This window comes from Dromiciops gliroides, chromosome 6 (assembly GCF_019393635.1).
Source record: "Dromiciops gliroides isolate mDroGli1 chromosome 6, mDroGli1.pri, whole genome shotgun sequence".
Lineage (NCBI taxonomy): Eukaryota > Metazoa > Chordata > Mammalia > Microbiotheria > Microbiotheriidae > Dromiciops > Dromiciops gliroides.
The window spans coordinates 168027230-168049794 of NC_057866.1; the positions used below are offsets into that span (position 1 = coordinate 168027230).

Genomic DNA, 22565 nt, shown 5'->3' on the forward strand with positions numbered 1-22565 from the left:
AGCAACCTTGTTTTTGTTTTGTTGTTTGTTTGTAGGGCAATGAGAGTTAAGTGACTTGCCCAAGGTCACATAGCTAGTAAGTGGCAAGTATCTGAGGCTGGATTGGAACTCAGGTCCTCCTGAATCCAGGGCCAGTGCTTTATCCACTGTGCCACCTAGCTGCCTCCAGCAACCTTGTAAAGGACTACAGTTGGCCCCATTTTTTAGTTTGCTTTTCATACTTGTGATTTTATCTCGTCAGTGAACTCCCTGTGTGGAGACTGCACCAATGTTGATCTGCAACTGTAACTTGAAATCTGAGAGAGTTGCCTAAATGCATTGAAATTTTAGGCTTGCCCAAGGTCATACATACAGCTAGTATGTATCAGAGTCTGATCTTTGGAAATATTTTTTAGATTTATTTTAAAGTATTTAATAAGACTAACGTGTAGTTTTCAAAACTATTCTGCCTGTCTGGGCTTCTTTCTAGCCTTTGATTCTCTTCTTTGGATTTAAAAAAAGAGATGTTTCAATGACTTTTTTTTTAAACCCTCATCCCTATATCCCTCCTCTGTCTCGCCCTACTCTTCCATTTGAAGAGAAAAAGAAAACCCACATCCTTGTAACAAATATGCATAGTCCAAATGAAGAAATATGAGAAGACACAACTAAGCTATCCCTTCATGGAGGTGAGGGGGGTCTACTACAGGTGTTAAACATTGTACATATTTCCAGGACTTTCCAATGTATCAGTCTATTGTAATAACTCCCTCCTCCCTCTAAAAAAATAAGTTTGTCATATGGAATGGTTTTCTGGGAGGGGGAGAGGAACATAATATAGTATGCAATGGCAGTGTAAGAAACAAAATATCATAAAAAACTTATTGTTAAAAATCAAACGTAGTCAAGCAAAACAATTCCCTTATTTGCTTTATCTGAGTCTCATTATGCATTTTGAGTTCATTACCTCTCTGTCAGGAGGTGGATAGCATACATCGTTAGTCCTCTGGAACCATGGTTAGTCACTGGATTGATCAGAGTTCTCAAGTCTTCCAAAATTGTTAAGTGTCTGTGGCTGCATTTGAACTCAGGTGCTCCTGAATCCAGGACCGGTGCTTTATGCACTGAGCCACCCAGCTGTCCCTAAAGTTATTTTTCTTTATAATGTTATCATTATATAAATTGTTTTCTTGGTTCTCTACTCTGCATCAGTTCATGCAGGTCTTCTCAGTTTTTTCTAAAATCATTTTGTGACTTTTTTATACAGTACAATAATATTCCATTCAGTTGTTTAGCCATTCCCCAGTGCATAGGCATCTCCCCTTTAATTTCTTTTCTGTTCCAGAAAGAAGCGTTGTAAATATTTGGGGGCATATAGGCGGTTTTCTCTTCTTTGATCTCTTTGGGGTATAAGCTTGTAAGCTTGATAATGGGTCAAAAAGTGTGCACAATTTAATGACTCTTGGGGCACAGTTCCAAATTGATTTCCATAATGACTGCATCAATTCACATCTCTAACAATTCATTAGTATCAGAGGTAGAATGTGAGCCCAGGTGTTCTTCCAGTCCCTATGCTAATCCTAGATTAGGAAACTCAAGCTTAGCAAGTTTAAATCACTTCTCATAGTTACAGATCTGATAAGTATCAGAGGCTGGCATTCAGACTCAAGTCTCTTTTGACTTTGTCCTAAAGGTGGCCTGAACCAGCACTTATCTCCCTCCTTACTTTTCTATCGCCTTTGCTATGAGAACACACTCATAGGAGTAATTGTTGCTTGGATAATTTAATTTTCCCCCTATTATGGAAAAAAAAAACTAGTTGAAGAGCTGGGTTTTATTATTTGTTTTTCTTCTATCCAGTCTATTAATCTTCCCTCAAATGAAGATAGAGTGAGAATGTAGCCATTAGGACACCAAGAGTGCATGCATGGCCTCTGTATCCTGCAGAAAGCTTTGTTCTATAGGGAGAGAAAGGGGGGCTTGGGCAGAGCTCTCAGGCAGGGCAAAGGTCTAAGAAGTATTTCCCTTAGTCCTTTTCTTCCACCATACCCCTCTGTTGAAGTCCCCTTCTTGTTCCATGCCCACTCTATCTGGTCAACATTACTACATGAATAGAAATGAGGCAGAAAATCTACACTGAGTTAGGAAGCAGATTGGTTACTGTGGTCACCTCTGGTTTCCTTTTCCCTTCATTCCTTTCCATGTTCTGCTTCTCCTAGGGGAATGACAAGGAAGGAACTGCAGGGCTTGGGGTCTGATCAGGTCGGGGACGGGGGAGCATTACATAGGTGAGGGGGAGGAAGATTGATTCCTTTATTAAAGGATGCAAAAGTCTAGGCTTTCCTTTTCCCATAGATCTGAGCAGAGTAGATAAAGGCCCCTAAGGGTCTGAAAATGTATTTTTTTTTGGAGCATTCACAGTTTAAATTTATGGCCTAAAGAAGCCCCTTGCCCTTAGCTAACACCATGCTTAACATTTCTTGATAAATGGTGACACATAACTGTAATGGAATACTACTGTCCTGTAAGAAATGCTAAATTTAATGACTGTGGAGATGCATGGGAAAACTTATATGAACTGATGCAAAGTGAAGTCAGCAAAGCCAGGAAAATAATGCATGTAACATATGCAGTAACATCAATGAAAAACATATTTTAAAAATGAGTGTTATGAAATTAGAATCATCAAGCTTGGTCTCAAAGACAAGTTATGATATGGGACCTTCCCTCTTTCTTTACAGATGTGCAGGACTATGGGTGTGGGATACTGCATATATTTTCAGAATTTTTTAATATGTTGGGTACTTTTGCTGAACTCTCTTTTTCCTCCTTTTTTTTATTCTTTGTTATAAGGGATGACTCTTTGAGAAGAATATATTGGGAAATGTAGGTGATATAAATACAAAAGAGAGTAATAAAATGTATTATTTAAAAGATTCTTGATAAGAATGATGAATTATTCATAATTATAGGCTTGTTCCCTGTAAACCTGGTTCACTCCTCTGATTCACATACTATTGCTATGGTGCCTTTTCTTGACTTGTCTCTGGGATTTTACTATGTCATTCTACCAGCACAGGTCAGCACCTGCTTGAGGCCCAGAACAATGTGAGGTTAAATGATTTGTCTGGTGTTTCTGACCCAGGTGTCAAGATGCTGTGGTTCATCCACCATAGATGTCAGCACTGGGTGTGTCTCATTTTTTGACATGGGGGTGGCCAGGTAAATGAGGTTGAGAAAGGGAAAGGGGAATGATTGGAGGAAAGAGACAAATGTACAGGACACATTGGTGGCTGGACATGGAAGACATGTGGATGGATGTCCTGTGTGCCTTACGAGGACCAGAGATGGGCTACCTATTGAAAGGATCAGGAAATGCAGGCATACAGTAAATCACTCTGAGCCTTTCTTCCTGGCTACTAAGTGTTTAGGATGAAAATTAACTTTAGCCCATTGCAGGAAAAAGTCTTCTTTTCTGTCTTGCATCTAGCCCAACTTAGGGGGTGTAAATTTGGCTTATTATTTCAGAGAAGTCATTGACTTGAATCTTTTCAAAATGTAGTTTGTATTATGTGTTAGTTTTTATTTCTCTTTCTTTCTTTCTTTTTTTTGCTGGGCAGTGAGGGTTAAGTGACTTGCCCAGGGTCACACAGCTAGTAAGTGTCAAGTGTCTGAGGCTGGATTTGAACTCAAGTCCTCCTGAATCCAGGGCCACTGCTTTATCCAGTGCACCACCTAGCTGCACTAGGTTTTATTTCAAATCCTCAGAAGTCAAAATATTTTGATTCTCAGTAGTCCCTCCCACAAAATTGGTGGGAAGTAAGAAAAGGGTAAGAATTTGTAAAGTAGATGAAAAACATGATCAAAAAAGGAACATTGCTTTACTGGGGACATATGATAGCACGATGAGTTGTACTTTTTAGTATTATTAAAGTATTACTTACACATGTAAGAAGATGTTTTCAGACACAAGACTTCCTTTCTGTAGTAGTTGTCTTCCAAGTGGTTTTGCTAATGAACTGTAGCAAGCTGGTTCTCTGAGTATGTGTTGGGGAATGGCGCGTCTGTTGTCTAGGAGCCCTTCTGTGGAACCCTGGGGCCCATCCCAAGCTGTTGGACCTTATGTTTACCAGAACTGGTTGTTTTTGTTTTTCTCCTTCAGCTTATCCTGGGGAGAAAGTTTTGAAGAACTTTTCAATTATTAGATGAATTTTCCTTTTTTTTTCCCTCCCTCTTGTTTGTGAAGCATATACCAGTCCCTTTCCATACAAGTGTTTCTTACAGGCATTTGGTACAATGTAGATGTTAGATCTCACCCAAGAGTGTTTAGTTCCTAATCTATAAAAAGGAGCATTGTATAAATTTTATCTGGAAGGCATGGACCCTAGGCTAGTGTTGGACTGATGTTCCAGTCTCCTATTTCCTTCTCAAATGGTGCCTTTCAGAATATTCCCTTGAGACTCAATTCATCGTCTATCACTTCAAACATTAATTTAAAAAAATTTTTAAAAATTTAAAATCATTTAAATTTGACAATTATTAAATGCCTACCATGTGTCAGGCAGTGTGGGAGGTGCTGGAGATATAAAAGAGTTTATATTCTCTTCCATTTAGTATATCCTAATGGTGGCAGATCAGAATGTTTTCTACTCTCATTCCAAGTCCTTCTATTTCAAATCTATGATCATGTGAAAAAAAATAGAATCCATAGAGGACAAGCGTGCGTATGAGATCATAAACACTCTCATTGTCTGTACTAGCTCTGCTTTTGTAGTGATTTTATTTAGCTCTTTAAAATTAAAAAAAATTCAGGCAGTGCTAAAGTTTTGATTGTAAACTGTTATTTCTCTATTCTCCTCTCATTTGTCTTTTAGGTAAAGAAATTAAAAACATTTAGTGGAGATGCAGCCAAGCTGTCTCTGGCAGATTCCTTTATATACTTCCTAATTCAGGTGCCAAAGTAAGGATATATTAGTTATTCTTTTCATAGTGAGTTCTTTGATGATTGATGGTTTTGTGTAAAGGTTTTTTCCTTTTTTCTTTTTTTTTTTTCTTCTTTTTGTCTCAGCTATTCACTTCGGATTGAAGCCATGGTGCTAAAGAAGGAATTTTTACCTTCCTGTTCTTCTCTATGGGATGACATGTCCATTTTAAGAGTGGCTACGAAGGGTAAGGAACTGATTCTTAGCAACTAATGCCTGCCTCCTCTTTGTGCTTGTATTTACTTCATTCACTTGTGTTTACTTAATTCACTCTGTCTGAGGTCAGATTTGAACTCAGGCTCTTCTGAGTCCAGGGCTGGTGCTTTATCCACTGTGCCACCTAGCTGCCCCCTTAATTCACTCTTATCAAGTGCTTTGTGCCAGGCATTGGGAATAAAGACAAATACGAAATCCCCTGCCTACAAAGAGCCTATTTCTTTTTTTTTAAGAGCCTACTTCTTTATGTAGCATTTTAATTATTACTATTTTAAATAAATCTTCAATACCTCAAAAAAGAGCCATTGATTTTATTTTTTAAAAATTTATTATTATTTTTTTGGTGAGGCAATTGGGGTTAAGTGACTTGCTCAGGGTCACATAGCTAGTAATTGTCAAGTGTCTGAGGTCGGATTTGAACTCAGGTCCTCCTCAATCCAGGGCCAGTGCTCTATCCACTGTGCCACCTAGCTGCCCAGAGTCACTGATTTTAGTAACGTGGGTCCTTCCTCCCCCTATGGAATATAGCCCCTCTGTGCTCTGGTAGTCTGTTTCAAGAGTTGTTGCCAAAAAAATTCACTGCCTGATGGCTCACATTCTGGCCATAAGCTTCTCTGATCTTAGCTAAGGTGATCCTTGGATGAAAGAAGGCACTAACCCATTGCCAGGTCAGCACTTGAAACCTTTCCAGATTGAGTAAACCAGGCCAGAGCTTAGGCATAGCCTTGGAGCCCAGGGTCACCTCCAAGCCATGATAAGGAATTGAACTTGAATGGAAGTTGGATGCAGTCCAATTGCTGATAATGCCCTGAATGTGAGATGGGAAGGTCATAGGGTCTTGGCATTAGAAAGGACCTTAAGGATCAAATAGTCCAGGGTTTCTGAACCTGGGCTCTGTGAACTCGTTTTAATTGGTTTGAAAACTGTGTTTCTGTAATATTGGCTTCCTTTGTCATCTTGTGTATTTTATTTTATGTATTTAAAAACAGGATTCTCAGAAGAGGTCAATAGGTTTTCCCAGCCTGCCAGAGGGGTCTTAACACTTAAAAAAAAGAGAGAGAAAGCAATTGATCTAGCCCACTTCCCTCATTTTGCAGATTAGAAAATTAAAGTGAAGTCACTTGCCTCAGGTTCCAGGAAGCATCTTTTTTATTTTTTTAAAGTTTGTTTTTAAAAGGTTGTGTTGATGCCTCTTTCTTCCTCCTCCTCTTCCTCCTCCTTCTTCTTCTTCTTGAGACAACCAGGCTTAAGTGACTTGCCCAAGGTCACACAGCCAGTACATGTCAAGTGTTTGAGACCAGATTTGAACTCAGTTCCTCCTGAATCCTGGGCCAGTGCTTTATCCACTGTGCCACCTAGCTGCCCCCTGTTGATGCCTTCTTTTTGGGTTTTTTTTTTTTTTTTTTTAGTGAGGCAATTGGGTTAAGTGACTTGCCTAGGGTCACACAGCTAGTAAGTATTAAGTGTCTGAGGCCGGATTTGAACTCAGGTACTCCTGACTCCAGGGCCGGTGCTCTATCCACTGTGCCATCTAGCTGCCCGTTGATGCCTTCTTAAAAAATACCAACAATTTCTCTACATATCCTCCCCTTCCCTCACTGAGTCCTCCCTGGTAACAAAGAAATACAGCAGTTAAGTAAAAACAGCTGAACCACAGGTCTGATGGCGTATACAACATCTTTTTTTTGTTTGTTTTGTTTGTTTTTTTGTTTTTTAGTGAGGCAATTGGGGTTAAGTGACTTGCCCAGGGTCACACAGCTAGTAAGTGTCAAGTGTCTGAGGCCAGATTTGAACTCAGGTACTCCTGAATCCAGGGCCGGTGCTCTATCCACTGCGCCACCTAGCTGCCCCCGTATACAACATCTTAAACCCTCAACCTTCCACCTCTTATATTCTGCCCTCCTTGACCAAGGAGAGCTCATCACCATCACAGTTCAGTTGCCCTTCAGTATTTGTTTCTTTTACGTTATTATTGTCATTATATATAGTCTTTTCGTGGATGTTCTTTCTTCATTCTCTTCAGCTCCTGGGCTTCAGTTGCTGTATTTCTTTGCATGATGTGCCTTCCATTACAAAATAGGGATTCTTGTCAGATATGGATTGGAGTAGATAACCACTGAGATGGACGGATCCCCTAAAATTCTGTGATTCTGTAATTCATACTGGCTCATATAAACCTAGGACTGAAAGGGTCTCCAGACACCCCCCACTCATTTACAGGTTACACCCACGGAGGTTCCGTGACTTGCTCAAGATTAAACAGCTAGCAGCTGTCTGAAGCAGAATTTGAACCCATATCCTATAACACTCAAGTTAGTGTTCTTTTTTTTTTTTTTTTTGGCAGGGTAATGAGGGTTAAGTGACTTGTCCAGTGTCACACAGCTAGTAAGTGTCAAGTGTCTGAAGCCAGATTTGAACTCAGTTCCTCCTGAATCTAGGGCCAATGCTTTATTCACTGCACCACCTAGCTGCCGTTAGTGTTCTTTTCACACATGCCACAATTTGTTAGAACAGCCCCTAGTTGTGGGGCATCTATTTTGTTTCTGATTCTCCCCCACCCCCCTTTAACCTTGGAACCAGTATGGGGGGGGTCTATCTTTGTATTTGTCTTTCTTATTTCACATTGTTATGACTTGGTTGTCTTGTTGTGGTATGGATTGACCACTGGATTCAGAATCAGGAAGTCCTGAGTTTAAATCCTGCCCTGGACACTTACTAGCTGTGTGACCCTGAGCAGGTCTCTTTTCCTCATCTATAAAATGGAGATAATAGCTACCAGGGAGGAATATACTGTACATAAAACACTTTTCAAACCTTAAAGTGCTTTATAAATGTCAGCTCTTATTTTTTTTGTTGTCCATGAACTTTTCTGCAATTCATCAATACCACCTAGATTTCCTCTTTGTCACCCTTGAGGTTTCTAGTTATTGTTTTATTTGAATTTAGATTTCCTGTTTGTTCACTTTTCCTTGTTGCTGAGTTAATGTTTGTTTTTTTAGACCATTTATTTGACTTTTTCTTAGAAAACTAAAAAAAAGACTTTTTCATCTTTTCATATAATATTGTTTTCTTCTCCCCTTGCTATAGCAACACCTGTAGCAGCTTTGGAAGGATTTATGATTTTATTTTGCTTTGGTCAGAAAAGGTATTTTTCCCCTTTCATGTCTAGTAGGAGTCTAGTTTAATATTATTTGCAAATTAGTGGGCATGATAGAAATGTCTCTTATCTGTTTTCTCTTAGAGAACTGGCCTACTTAGATAACATAACGTAGGCCGGGATCCAAGTATAAGTCAATTGAAAGTAATTCCAGTAATACCAAGCATAGAAGGAAAGAGTAGGAATGTCAAAGTATTATGGGTGATTTATAACTCTTAAAACAAGAGATTTTTCAGCTTTGTATGCATATTCAAATTAATTTAAGATAGGCTAATTTACAACTTTTATAGTGCTATTCATCTAACATTTTACAAAGTCATTTTGTAGAGGTATAGGGCAGATAGGTTGCATAGAAAAAATGGTCACTTTGTTGCAGACCTGAAATATGTATCTTTTTTTTTTTTTAAGTGAGGCAATTGGGGTTAAGTGACTTGCCCAGGGTCACACAGCTAGTAAGTGTTAAGTATCTGAGGCCGGATTTGAACTCAGGTACTCCTGACTCCAGGGCCGGTGCTCTATCCACTGCGCCACCTAGCTGCCCCTATCTTTTTGTTTTTAAAGAAACCATCAGTTTGAAATGAAGGCAAAATGTTGACAAGGTGGCCATATTGTGGGCATGGTACTTTGCAAATTATTTGCATGTTCTCTTGGCATGATTAGGAAGAAAAAAAGCTTTTTTGGAGCTCATTGGAAAAACAAAATACCACTTGCTTTTTAATCCTTCCTATTCTTTAATCCTTCTTTTTTTTGGTTTTTGTTTGTTTGTTTTTTGCAGGGCAGTGGGGGTTAAGTGACTTGCCCAGGGTCACACAACTAGTAAGTGTCAAGTGTCTGAGGCCGGATTTGAACTCAGGAACTCCAGCATCCAGGGCCGGTGCTTTATCCACTGCACCACCTAGCCGCCCTAATCCTTCTTAAAGTAAATTTGAGGAAGAAAATTAAAGAAAGTTTATTTCTTTCTAGAACACATAGCCTTTACCCTCAGCTAAAATCTTAAATTTAGAACTAAAAGGGAGCTAACCCAATTGTTTTTTTTAATTTTTATTTTAAAAATTTTTTTCAATTGTTTTACAGTTGAGCAAACTGAATTCTTTAAAAATGTCTTAAATTTGTAAAAATTCTGAACTTAAACACCAAATACAATGAGCATTTTAATACATATAGTAACACAGAAAAAAAAGGATTGTACATGAAACTATGAATCTCTGTACAGCTTTCTTTTCTTCTTCTTTTTTTTTTTTTTTTTGCACGGGGCAATGGGGGTTAAGTGACTTGCCCAGGGTCACACAGCTAGTAAGTGTCAAGTGTCTGAGGCCGGATTTGAACTCAGGTACTCCTGAATCCAGGGCCGGTGCTTTATCACTGCGCCACCTAGCCGCCCCCTTTATTTTCTTTTAAAGTATATCATTTCAACATTTAGCTTTCAATGCTATCCTGCTTGTCTGTGCTTCTGTTCTTCCTTCTGTTCTCTTCTGTACATTAAAAAATTACTTTAGTGACTCTTTTTGGAGGGCTGAGGGTGAGGAACGTTATCGCTGGCTATTCTCTGTCTCACTTTGAAAAAAAAAAAAGAAAAAATCTTATAACAAATATACATAAGCAAGCAAAATAAATTTCTGCATGATAGGACATATGTCTTATTTATGTGTCCATAAGACATATGTGTCCATAAGACATATGTCTTATTTATGTGTCATCTCTCTCAAGAAGTGTGTAGCATTCTTTGTCAGTGGTCCTCTGAAATTGTGACTGGTTATGGCATTGCACAGAATTCTTAAGTTTACAAAATTTGTTCTTACAATGTTATTGTTATTGTATAATTCTCCTGGTTCTGCTCATTTCATTTCACTCTGTATCCATTCATAGGAGTCATCCCAAATTTTCTGAAATGGTGTCTTCATCATTCATTATTTTGCAATAAGGTGACATTTCATTCATACCTTAATTTGTTCAGTGATTTGCCTGTTGATAGACAGACAACCCCCATTAGTTTCTAGTTCTTTGCTATAACTAAAAGAAATACTGCATATGGCTCCCTTTTCTCTTTATTTGATTTCTTTGAGCTATGGGCCTTGCATCATTGATTGACAGGGTGTATGCTGTTTAGTAATTGGGCAAGGGGGAGGTTGGAGGACCAAATTGATTTCCAGAAAGGTCGGACCTTTCTAGCTTTATTAACAGTGCAACACAATGGTACCCATTTCCCCAAAGCTCCTCCAGCACTGGTCGTTTTCCTTTTAGGGGGGTAATTTTTGCCAATTTTATGGGTGTGAGATAGAGTCTCAGTGTTATTTGAATCTGCATTTCTCTAATTAATGAGTTGGAGCATTTTTTTAAAAAGTATGCTTGATTATTTTTTTCAAATATGAAGTACTAATAGTTATTGATACCTTATGTTTCTTACTTTGAAAACTGCTGCATCTCCCAGGGATTAAGTGGCTTGCCCACAATCCCCTAGATGTATTCCTGTGCAGAGCTAAAGTAAAACCTGTGGTTTATTCTTGTTGGATACTCCTTCAGCCAATGTGGATCAAAATCCTTCCATTCTTTGTTTATAAGGGGCAGTCTTCAAGAGCTGCTTTACCCAATATTTCCCTGTGTGGTGGCCAGCTTTCTGGTGAGGGACCCCACCTGCACTCAACCGAATGGGTCCTTCAGATGAAGAACTCATAGACAATTGCCTCGGCATGTCCTTGAAACTTGGCAGGACCTGTCAGAGCTTGTGCTGCACTGGTACGGCTTTGGAGGACCCAGTGTTACCTTGAAACCATGGCGAGGAATATGAGTAGGACTCCAGTTGAGAAAACCACATAGCACTTGGTTCTTATCCATTTTGGACATTGTTTTCTCATATTTGCAAACTGTTGGTCGAGTATTTTGTAGGTTACTAATTGTAGTCTCGAACAAATCCTGGTATGTCTGCAGTCTAAGCCAAAGGGTCTGGTGGATGACTAGTGGTGGTTGGGGAGATGAATTTATAATACACAGAAATACGTCGTTGCGTGGATTGTATGTGCTTCAGTCCCTTTCTGGTTTTGTTTGTGTGTACACTTTAGAACCAGTCTGATCAGGGTGGTGGAGGGATCAGGCTTTAAGCTCAAAACCTTTCCAAGACCTTCATTCTCCTCCTTTTTTCCAGAGCTGATGTCCTGTGAGGAGTTGCATTCTATACTGCACTTGGTCCTCCAGGCTGGAAATATTATGAATGCGGTAGGTCTGATTCTAAATGGAAATAGGGCTTTTCTTCTCTGATGTGGCAGTCTACAGAGGGGACATGCCTTTTCTTCTGATTTTCTCTCTTTAGGGAGGTTATGCTGGCAACGCAGTGGGGTTCAAATTGTCATCATTGCTCAAATTAGCAGACACGAAGGCAAACAAACCAGGGATGAATCTGCTCCACTTTGTGGCTCTGGTAGGTAAAAATGACTGCTGGCGGCTGCTTGGGGCCAGGATGAGATGCATCGGTTAGGTGATTGACCTGTCAGAGAACAGCTATTGTTTTTGTGGGAGGGGGAGTATTTCCCTGCAGAGATGTTTATCAAAGATCAGTGCTTTGTAGGCTACCGTACTAGGCAGCTAGAAAAGACATATTAGGATTGTAGTTCTTTTCTTTTCCCTGGACACCTGTGTCCTCCCCACTCTTCACCCAAGTTAAATATCCTTAAAAATGAGTCTAAGTGAGGGATGTTTTCTGGTTTTAGTTACAAACATATTGTTCAGAGGTTTCAGTCCTGTCTGATTCTTTGTGACCTCATTTGGGGTTTTCTTGGCAAAGATACTGGAGTGATTTGCCATTTCCTTCTCCAGTTCATTTTACAGATGAGAACACTGAGGCAGACAGGGTAAAGTGGCTTGTCCAGGTCACACAGCTAGTAACTGTCTGAGGCTGGATTTGAACTCAGGAAGAGAGTCTTCCTGACTTTAGGCTTAGCACTCTATCTACTTTGCCACCTAGTCACCCAGTAAATCAGGTCATCAAGTCCTTTGACTATCTCTGCCTAGATAGGGTTAAGACCGAATACATTCCCTCTTTTTTTTTTTTTTTAAAGTTTTATTCTTGTCTTTTTATTTTTAAATGAAAGCCATTTCTTCTTAACCCTTGCTTCCCCTAATGAATAGGTCCTCATTACTACAGAAAAACATTCACTGAAAACTGAAAACTCAAGTGACCGCCCCTGGTAGTATATAACCAGGGTCTTTTCATTTGTTTCTCCGATGCCAAGCGACCTGCTTAACTCCTTTCCTCCCACTAACTTGAACTAGTTTTTGAGGTCAAAAGCACAACTTTCTTTTTCAGAGGACAGTAATTCATCTTAGCAACATACTTGGTTGAAAAGCTCATTTTCAAGCCCTTTGAGATATGTTCTTCTTTTAACCACAAATGGTTTGCACATGGAGGTTTCTGTCAGAGTTCTCTTGTTTCTCTTTCCTACTGACATAATCGAGATGGGTCTCTGCCCATGTAGGGTGAAGTTTCATTAGTCAGGAATTGTGCCCCTCCCACCTCCCATCCTCCCATCCTCCAAATAGGCACAGAATCCAAACACCTCCATGGTGTGCACCTTCTGATTCAGCTCAGCCTGCAAACTGGTTTAACAGCTGCCAGATAGCTCTATCATTTCAGGGCAAACACTTAGGTATGGGTGGCATTCAGGCAGGAAATATTGGATTCTCTTAGAAACAATGGACCCTGCTCAACTGCTCCCGCCTCCTCCCATTCAGCTGTAGGACCAAGGAATTGTATTCCATGTCAGGATAAGGGGGCTGATTGCTCTGGAGTGACAATTTATTTGAAACTTGAGGTGCTTTGATAAATCCTGCTTAGAACATCATAGTTCACTTCTTCAGCAGAGTCAGAGGGTACATACCAAGGAGAGAACTGTTCTAGTAAGTTTTAAGGTCTTTTTAGATATTTAGAAAAAGTCCCTTTCAAATGGTCCCTCTAATAGTTATAGGTCTGTAAAGAGAATAAATTGTATTTTTTGTTCTAGGAAGCCCAAAAGAAAGATGTTATTCTTCTGAACTTTTCTGAAAAATTGCGTCATGTTCAAGATGCTGCCAGGTAAGCAAGGAAAGTGGGAAGATTCTTGGAAAAATTTGGGAATTATTTTTTTTGTGTGTGTGAGAAACAGAAGCATGTTCCCAGTTTTTTACCATGCTTTTAAACTTTCATTTGATTGACCTATGGAGGTGTATTTCCTTGGCACCCCCCCCCCTTTTTAAATGAATCAATGTTGAAATGTTTGGAGTTTTTTTAAAGGAAGGTAAGCTTTATCTTTTAAAAAATGATCAGCTTTAAAATCGGATTAAAGAGAAAGTGGATTAAGAACTTCAAATCCTTCCACACCCAAAAGAGATCTCAGACTACATCATTCTTGTTTATACCCAAATAAGAGTAGCAGCTTGGTGTAACACAGCATTTAAAGTCAAAAGAACTTAGGGTAAAATCCCTTTCTACAATACTACCGAATTTAAAACATTACATTAGAAATGTGAATTTCTGAAAGAAATCTGTGAGGAATTTTTTTCTTCTGATTAATAAGAAAATGTTACAAAGAACATTTGTAACAAGAAGAAAGAAGCAGTAGCAAATTCATGAATTAATGTTAGGTTATAACTCTATGTTGAAGGATACCAGCAAATTAGCTTATTAAAGATCCCAAGCTTCGATGATGGGAAGAAATATGTGAAAATATTTAGCTAAAGTTGGTCTGTTAGAGAAGTTAAGCAGTATTCTTAGCAAAATGATGAAACTTGAAAAAGGTGAATAGCACTAATAGCACAAATGATTGAAAGGAAGGCCGAAATCTTGAGTTCAAACCCATGAGAGTAAACAGTAGTAGGGAAGTAGTCCTCTGATGAATCAGTTACTTTAGTCTCCTTGCTAGGACCTTAGCCCTCCTCAGCTAGCATGCACATGACTTAAAGTCACCTCATCCATTATAGTAAAAATATGAATAGTTTGTGGAGTCTTATGAATTAGTGATCAATTTGCTATGGGCTAGAACTCTGAAACGAGTCAAAATCTAGACATTGTATATAATAGTTGTGTGACCCTGGGGAGAAATTGTACCTCTCCGATCCTTCATTTCTTATCTGTAAAATGAGCACATTACCTACTTCATTCACAGAGCTGTTATGATCAGGAAAACACTTTTATTCCTTCAACTACTAGAAATTATGAGTGGTCAACATTATTGCCTCTTATTGGAACCTAGCATGTGGTTCTTTTCAGAATACCATTATGGTACAGAAAGTGCTTGACTGTCTTATTTCTCAGCATTAAGTTCTTTCTATTGTTTGCTTTTAGTGAGTAGAAGAAAGCATGAATATTTCTCTCTGTCTTGGTCTTTCCTATTCTCTCTCTCCTCTTCTCTCTTTTCCTCCTGTCTCACTCTCTCTCCTCCTCTCTTTCTCTCTCCTACTCCCTCTTCCTCTTGCTCTTTCTCTCCCTCTCTCTTTCCTTCCATTCCCTCCTGCTCCCACCACAGGGCTTGACATATAAAAGATTTCAGCTCTCTCTGTGAGCAATCATACCAATAGATCAATGCAGTAGGCTCCTGAGTTCCACATTTCTGATTGTTTTATCATTAGAGAACAAAGTAATGACATGATCTCTTTGAACCAGTTTATCACTCTTTTGGATTTGTGAGGGAGTCATCATCTTTTCTTTCTCTCAAAAAAAACCACCGCTACAAAAAAAGCCCCACAACAAAGTATGAAAGGAAACCCACACAGCACTAACCATGGGGAAGGCTATTGTAATAACTCACCTTGTTTTTGGATAATGTCAACCCACAGGGAAAAGTCTTGTTTGGTGTACCCCTGGGACATGTGATAATTCCCAAACAAGATATTCTGGACTCATTTCCTCATCCTAACTGCCACTTCTGCCTTTCTTCTTGTAGATTATCTCTGGATAACACAGAATCAGAACTTCACTCACTGTCTGCACGGACAAGATCTCTAAAGGAAAATATCCAGCGGGATCCCGAGCTTTGTCAACAGATGGAAGCCTTTATTAAGGTTTGTTGTCAGTGGATCAAAATGATATTTCCAACACTTCAAAAGGTCTGTGATTAAGCAAATGTAACCAAGATTATAAGGGAAGCAGAAAACTTGGAAAGAATTGCTGAAATAATAAAGGCCTCATTTCTCAAATATATAGAGAATTGAGTCATTTATAAAAATACAAGGCATTCCTCAATTGATAAATGGTCAAAGGATATTAACAGGCAGTTTTCAGACAAATAAATCAAAGCTCTCTATAGTCATATGAAAAAACTGCTCTAGATCACTATTGATCAAGAAATGCAAATTAAAACAACTCTGAAGTACCACCTCATACCTATCAGAGTGGCTAATAAGAGACAAAAGGAAAATGTTGGATGTTGGAAGGGATGTGGCAAAACTGGGATGCTAATCCACTGTTGGTGGAGTTGTGAATGGATTCGACCATTCTGGAGAGCAATTTGGAACTATGCCCACAGGACTATAAAACTGTGAATACCCTTTGATTCAGCTAGGTGTATATCACAAAGACATCCCCCCCAAAAGAAAAAGACCTATTTGTATAAAATTATTTATAGCAGCTATTTTTGTGGTGACTAAGAATTGGAAGTCAAAGGAATGCCCATCAATTGGGGAATGGCTAAAGAAGCTGTGGTATATGGTTACGATGGAATATTATTGTGCTATAAGAAATGACAAGCAGGATGATTTCAGAAAGGCCTGGAGAGAATTATATGAACTGATGTATAGTGAAGTGAGCAGAACCAGGAGAATCTTGTGCAACAATAGTTTGTGATGAAGACCTGTGAATGACTTAACTATGCTCAGCAATACAATGATCCAAGACAATCCCAGAGGACTAACGATGAAGTATCCTATCTACCTCCGAAGAAAGAACTGATATTGATGGAACACAGACTGCAGCATGCTCTTTTTCACTTTCTTCATTTTTCTTTTATTCAAGTTTTCTTACACAAAATGACTAATATGGTAATGCTTTACATAATTGCACATCTACAACCTCTATCTGATTGCTTATTGCCTCAGAGAGGGGGAAGGGGAGAGAAGGAGAGATACAATTTGGAACTCAAAACTTTAAATAAAAATGTTGGTTATTTAAAAAAAAAAAGCCTGTGATTTTAATTGACTTGGGTACTCCCTGAGCCAATATAAATCACAGTCCTTCCAGGCTTTTCTGACTTTTCTTGAGGTAACATTACTTCATCACCTGGTGTCCAATTCATTTGGTGATAAGCTGAATTTGGTGAGCCTGGTACTCAGGCGGTAGTAAGTAGTCTGTTCCCAGATCCATGTTCTAAAGAGCATTAAATCTGAAGTGAAAGGACCTGGGTTCAAATTCCATCTCTCTCACTTAATAGCTGGGTGACCTTTGGGCAAATGACTTGACAACTCTGGGCCTCAGTTTTCTCATCTTTTAAATTGTAGGAGGGTTTAGACTAGATTGTCTCCTGAACTCCTTCCTATTCCTAAATTTCATTCTAGGTTGGTGCAGGATTTGCTAGAACCTACATATATTTTGAAAATCCAGGGTCATACCCACACTTGGATAAAGCTTTGGAGTAGGATTTTAGTGGAGGATTCAAAATTAAATCTCTGAATTTCAGAATGCATTGAAACTGGTCAGAATTGTATAGGTGTTTGTGGAAGCAGGAGGTTTCCATTAACATTTCTTTTTCTAGGGCTGGAGAGAGAATGTTTATTCCAGTGCCTATTGACAGTCATGCCTTAGAAAAAAAGTTCTACCTCTCTTCCCCCTCCTCAGGGATTTTATTTTCTCCCAATAAAAAGTACTGGATATGACAGTAATAATAATAGCTTACATTTGTATAGTACTTTAAAGTTTGCAAAATGCTTTACCAACACTATCTCATTTGATCCTGAAAAAGCCTCAAAGAAGTCAAGTGACTTTTAAGAAAGATTTGTCAGAGATTAGATTTAAACATCAATCTTTGCATGAATCTACTGCTTTAAATGTAGGTCAGATTTCAGTGTTCCTGCCACATCTGTGCCTGGATGTTTTTGTCTTGGTTTGGTTTGTCAGCTTTTAAATTAAATCACAGACCATAGAATTGTTGTGTGTTTTTTTTTCTCTCATTTCCTTTTAAAAATTCAGAACTTTATAAAAAGCAAATAAAAGCAGGATTTCCATATGCATTGTATAACAGAAAGGGACGGTTAAAACTGCAAAACTCTATTGTGGAAAAAAGAATTTGGAGTTGGAAAATGGACAACAGAGAGCATCTAGCCTGACATCTTCATTGTGCAGAGAAGGAAATGGAGAGGCCAGCTAAAAGTGGAGGCTTATACTTAATGCCACTCAGGTCTTAGGCAGAGGAGCCAGGATCGGAAGCCAGGTCATCTGCCTCCATGTCCAGTATTAATTCTACCTAATACTGGCTGTAGGCTAAGATTTGGGACCATAGATGAAGAACTAAAGGCATCTGAGAATTCAACTACTCCTGACTTAACAGATCAGGAAACTGAGGCAAAGGAAAGTTGGTTAAATTGTTTAGTCACTAAGCTTAGGATATTGAATTTGAACCCAGTCTTATGGACAGAGAGTGGTAGAATTGGAGGGAACTTGAGGTAATCTGGTCCAGTGCAGATGAGGAAATCACTTTCAGAGAAAGGAAGTTGTTTGTGTGTTTTGTTTGTAAGATAAAAAAGGTGAGAGCTGGATGGTTTCATGCCACAGAATGCATTGGGATTGACTATTCACACCCTCAGTACAATAGCCTAATTGGGTGTGTCCGATGAGCTGATCAGAATAACATAAACAAAAAAAATAGCAGAGTGGACATGTTTGTGACAGCTCACTGTGACTCATTAATTATATAGTCTGACATAAACCTTTTATCTCCCCTAGTGAAAAACAAAAGTGGCAACTTTTCACACTGGAGTAAGGTTCTAATGCCACTTACTCATGGGCTGTTAGCGCAGTGAGATGTGGAGTGATCCTAAGAGGATCCACAAGGGTTTTTATGGTCATTGGCACTGGTTGGCTTCAAAGGTGGGTGGCCACAAGCCTCCACAGCTAACAGTCAATTTTGATGACTAGTGAAAATCAGAATCTTACCTTCTATGTGATTCTCATTCACATCCTTTATTGATGCACCCAATGTAGCTGCTCCTCATTCTTTAATATAATAAACTAATCATAATAGTAACTATAATGGGTGTTTATATAATCCTTTAAGGTTTGCAAGGCATTTTTTACGCATTACATTATTTAATTCTCAGAACAATTTTGGAGGTTTGTGGCTATAAGCATTCTCTTAAGTTGTAGAGAAGTTGCTTAACCTGCATTGGTAAAGGGAGTTTCCTCACCAGAGAGTCCCCTATTCCAGTGAAATTACAGGTCAGTTCTCTACCCCACTGTTGTAAGTGGTGTTTGAACCCAGGTATTCTTGACTTCAAGTTCAGCCCTCTGTTCATTAATGGTGTCCATTGGACACTTCTCTCACTTTCCTTATGTGATCTTTTCTTGTCATAGACACCTTTAATGAAGGTTTTTTATGTTATTTAAAAAAAATTGCAAGTAAGGGGAATTAGTAAGGCCTTCATATTCATAAATCTATTTTTAGATTTGAATTTTCTTTTTTTAAAAAATAAATTTATTTTTAGCATTCGTTTTTAGGTAAAATTGTCATTTTTATTATTGGTTTGACCTACCCATGAGTAATTAATATTTTTCTAGTTGTTTAGACCTGACTTTATTTGTATGAAAAGCATTTTGTAGTTGTGTTCATATAATTCCTGGGTTTGTCTTGGCAGGTAGACTCCCAAATATTTTATATTGTCTACAGTTTCTTAAATGGAATTTCTCTTTCTGTCTCTTGCTCCTAGGCTTTTTTGGTAATATGTAAAAATGCTGGTGATTTATGTGGATTTATCTTATATCTGCAACTTTGCTAAATTTATTTCACATAGTTTTTTAGTTGATGTTCTCTTAAGCATACCATCATATCACATATCTACAAAGAGTGATAGTCTTGTTCCCTTATTGCCTATTCTAATTCCTTTAATTTCTTTTTCTTCTCTTATTTCTATAGCTAACATTTTAAGTACAATATTGAATAATAGTGGTGATAATGGGCATCCTTGCTTCACCCCTGATCTTATTGGGAAGGTTTTTAGCTTATCCCCATTATAGGTGATGCTTGCTGATGGTTTTAGAAAGGTACTACTTGTCACTTTAAGGAAAGCTTCATTTATTTCTATTTAGTATTCATTTAAAAAAATTATTTTTGAGTTCCATATACTTTCCCACCCCTCCCATACCCATTGAGGTGAGAAATGCATTATCAGTTATATATGTGAAATCATGTAAAACATTTATTTCCATATTAGCCATGTTGCAAGAAAAATAAAGTGAAAAAAATATGCTTTAGTCTCAGGCTTCATCAGTTCTCTTTCTGGAGGTGGACAGCATTTTTCATCATGAGTCCTTTGGAATTGTCCTGGATCACTGTATTGATCAAGTAGCTAAGTATTTTGCAGTTGAACATTGCTAGAATATTACTATATACAATCTTCTGGTTCTGCTCACTTCACTCTGTATCAGTTCACATAAGTCTTTCCAGGTTTTTCTGCAGCCCACTCTATCATCATTTCTTATAGTACATTACTATTTCATCATAATCATATACCATCCATTCCTGATAGATGAACATCCTTTCCGTTTCTCATTCTTTGCCACTGCGTGTATCTTTCCATTGTTCTCCATGTCACATTCAGTTTTGATTGTTTGACTTAAATATTAATTCATTAATGTGCCTGTTTATGTGATGAAGGTCTTCATCATTATTTATGGTAGCATAGACATTTCCAAACTAGTACCAGTCTAAGTATCTTGGCCTTTTGGTACTGAAGTCTGTTCAGTGTCCCAAGAAATTAAAGAGTTAAGTTTTTTTCTTGGCTGTTCAAATGCTAATTTGTTGGCATTTGTGCCAATAAACACACCTCTCTTAGTGGACCTCAGTTGGTTTTTTTGTTGTTTTTTTGTTTTTTAGTGGGGGGAGTTGTCTTTAAAATTTTATTATTTATGACAGTTAAATACAGCCCAGAAAATAAGCCTTGGTTACATAAAGGATCACTCCAAACTTGCATTACATTTTTTTTTTAATCAATATTTTCTACGAAATTTCTTTCCCTAAGCTCAGGGAATGACTTTGGCTTTGTCTTCTTCCTTATATTATATTCCCAGGAATGAGAGAGCAGACCAACAAGGCGGAGCTAACCTGCCATGTACGGTCTTGTCAGGAGGCCTATTTTTATTCGATTGAGTTATTTTTTGGCACTAGTCCATTTTCATCCCCCGTTGGGAAAGTGACATGCAAAGATTTATTCCCTCATATTCATACTTTCTCTCCCTAAAGATACGTGCACACACCCTCAAACTACATTGCCTTGGGCTGCTGGTTCAGATGCATACTTTCTCCAGTATTCAAGTTTACTAAATAGTTTTCATTTTCCCCTTTCTTTTCTGATATCTTTTTACAAAAACAACAAAAAAAGAAAACCATTGTTCATGTTTGGGCAGAAAAAGGACCTAATCAAGAACAAAATTTCATTGTAGTAGGAGAGGGTGAATGTTATTTTGGTGTGGGTTTTTGTTGTTATTCAACTCCTTGCCTTGCTTTTTTGTTTTTGTTTTGTTTTATTTCAAAGGGCAAAGGGTGCTAGCTTCCTTACTACATTTCAACAGCAATTTATCTTAAGGTCATCACCTATAACTTTAGTCTCCCCCACCTTCTACATGTTTCAGCAGAGCAAGAAACATACACACAATTTGGAATGTAATTTTTTCTAGAAAGGTACCATAGTATAATGGAAAAAATATCTGAACGACTTGGTCTCTACTCCTTCCCCTTAGTTCTCTGTTTAAAGAGGAGCTATCAGTTTGTATCAGGGAAGAAGTTTCCACATTGGGAGGGCCACGTACTGATAGAGTCATAGGTCAGACACCCCCCACCCAGTTTGTTTTTGTTTTTGTTTTTTTTCCTTTTAAGTATCAAGCTAAAGGAAAGATGACATGCAGCAGGTGGGGGTAAAAGGAGTCAGCAAGTACAGTGGATTTGATATCAAGAAGACATGGCTCTGCCCCTTAATACCTTTCTGACCCTGGGCGTCTCTGGGCCTGGGTTCCTCATTTGTAAAACAAGAGGGTTGCGGGGCAGCTAGGTGGCACAGTGGATAGAGCACCGGCCCTGGAGTCAAGAGTACCTGAGTTCAAATCCGGCCTCAGACACTTAACACTTACTAGCTGTGTGACCCTGGGCAAGTCACTTAACCCCAATTGCCTCACTAAAAACAAAAAAACAAAAAAACAAAAAAAAACAAAAAAAAAAACCCAAGAGGGTTGGACTAGTTGATTTCTGAGGCCCTCCCTCCCAGTGAGAAGTCAGTACCATTCATTCTTCCTTGGGAGCTACAGGGAGCAGAACATGCAGGCAGCTTCTAGCTAGGCTGCTTTTAGCTAGAAGAGAGCCTTTCCTTTCCAACATCCTACATCCCTGCCTTGTTCTGGGGGATGCTGTCACTGGAAGGAAGTGGAAAGCACTTGAAAGTGTCATAGAAAAAGATGGGGGGGGGTCATAGAAAGTGTCATAGAAAGTGTCATAGAAAAAGATGGGGGGGGGTTCTCCAAGTGGAGACTGGAGCCACATTCTTTTTTAGTGGAAAGTATCAGAACCTACAAGGTTTTATCCTGGAGAAAGACAACCAGCTCAGAAAGAGAGAGAAGACTGGCTAAGACATCAGTCAGTCATTGGGAGCTGAGCTCCTGTCCTTCAGCAGGTGGTTTAACTAGCCTATCACGGCTGGTTGAAGGACTCTCCAAGTCACTTGGAGCTGAGTTTAAAATTCTCTCAACCTTCTGAATGAATTGATTACTTTAAAAAATTTACTTAACAGTGTATGGCAAAGAATAACAGATCACTGGGGTTTGGCTCACTGAGAACTGACTCTGCTATCCCAGTCCGGAGCAGTTTGAACACTTCTGATAAATGCTTATGAGTCACAAGGAAGGACAGGTGATGATAGAGGTCGTGAAGTGACTTGATGGATATGTATAGGGGCAGCCCTTGGAGAAGGCAGCCCAATAATTTGGAGAGGGTCCAGATCAGGATTTTGGGATTAAAATATAGAAAGGGTCACTAGCTGTGAGCCTGTGCAGTGTTCTTCAGTGGCCAGAGAAC

General features: G+C 38.7%; 1 protein-coding gene across 1 annotated transcript in view; it reads left to right on the forward strand.

The window, feature by feature from the left end:
• FHDC1 (FH2 domain containing 1) overlaps nt 1-22565 on the forward strand; it is a 60569-nt gene that overhangs the window by 30013 nt on the left and 7991 nt on the right. The window contains exons 5-10 of the mRNA XM_043973211.1: nt 4854-4939; nt 5048-5148; nt 11474-11544; nt 11639-11746; nt 13326-13396; nt 15243-15360. Coding sequence (XP_043829146.1) covers nt 4854-4939; nt 5048-5148; nt 11474-11544; nt 11639-11746; nt 13326-13396; nt 15243-15360 — 555 coding nt within the window. The remainder of the gene's footprint in view (nt 1-4853; nt 4940-5047; nt 5149-11473; nt 11545-11638; nt 11747-13325; nt 13397-15242; nt 15361-22565) is intronic.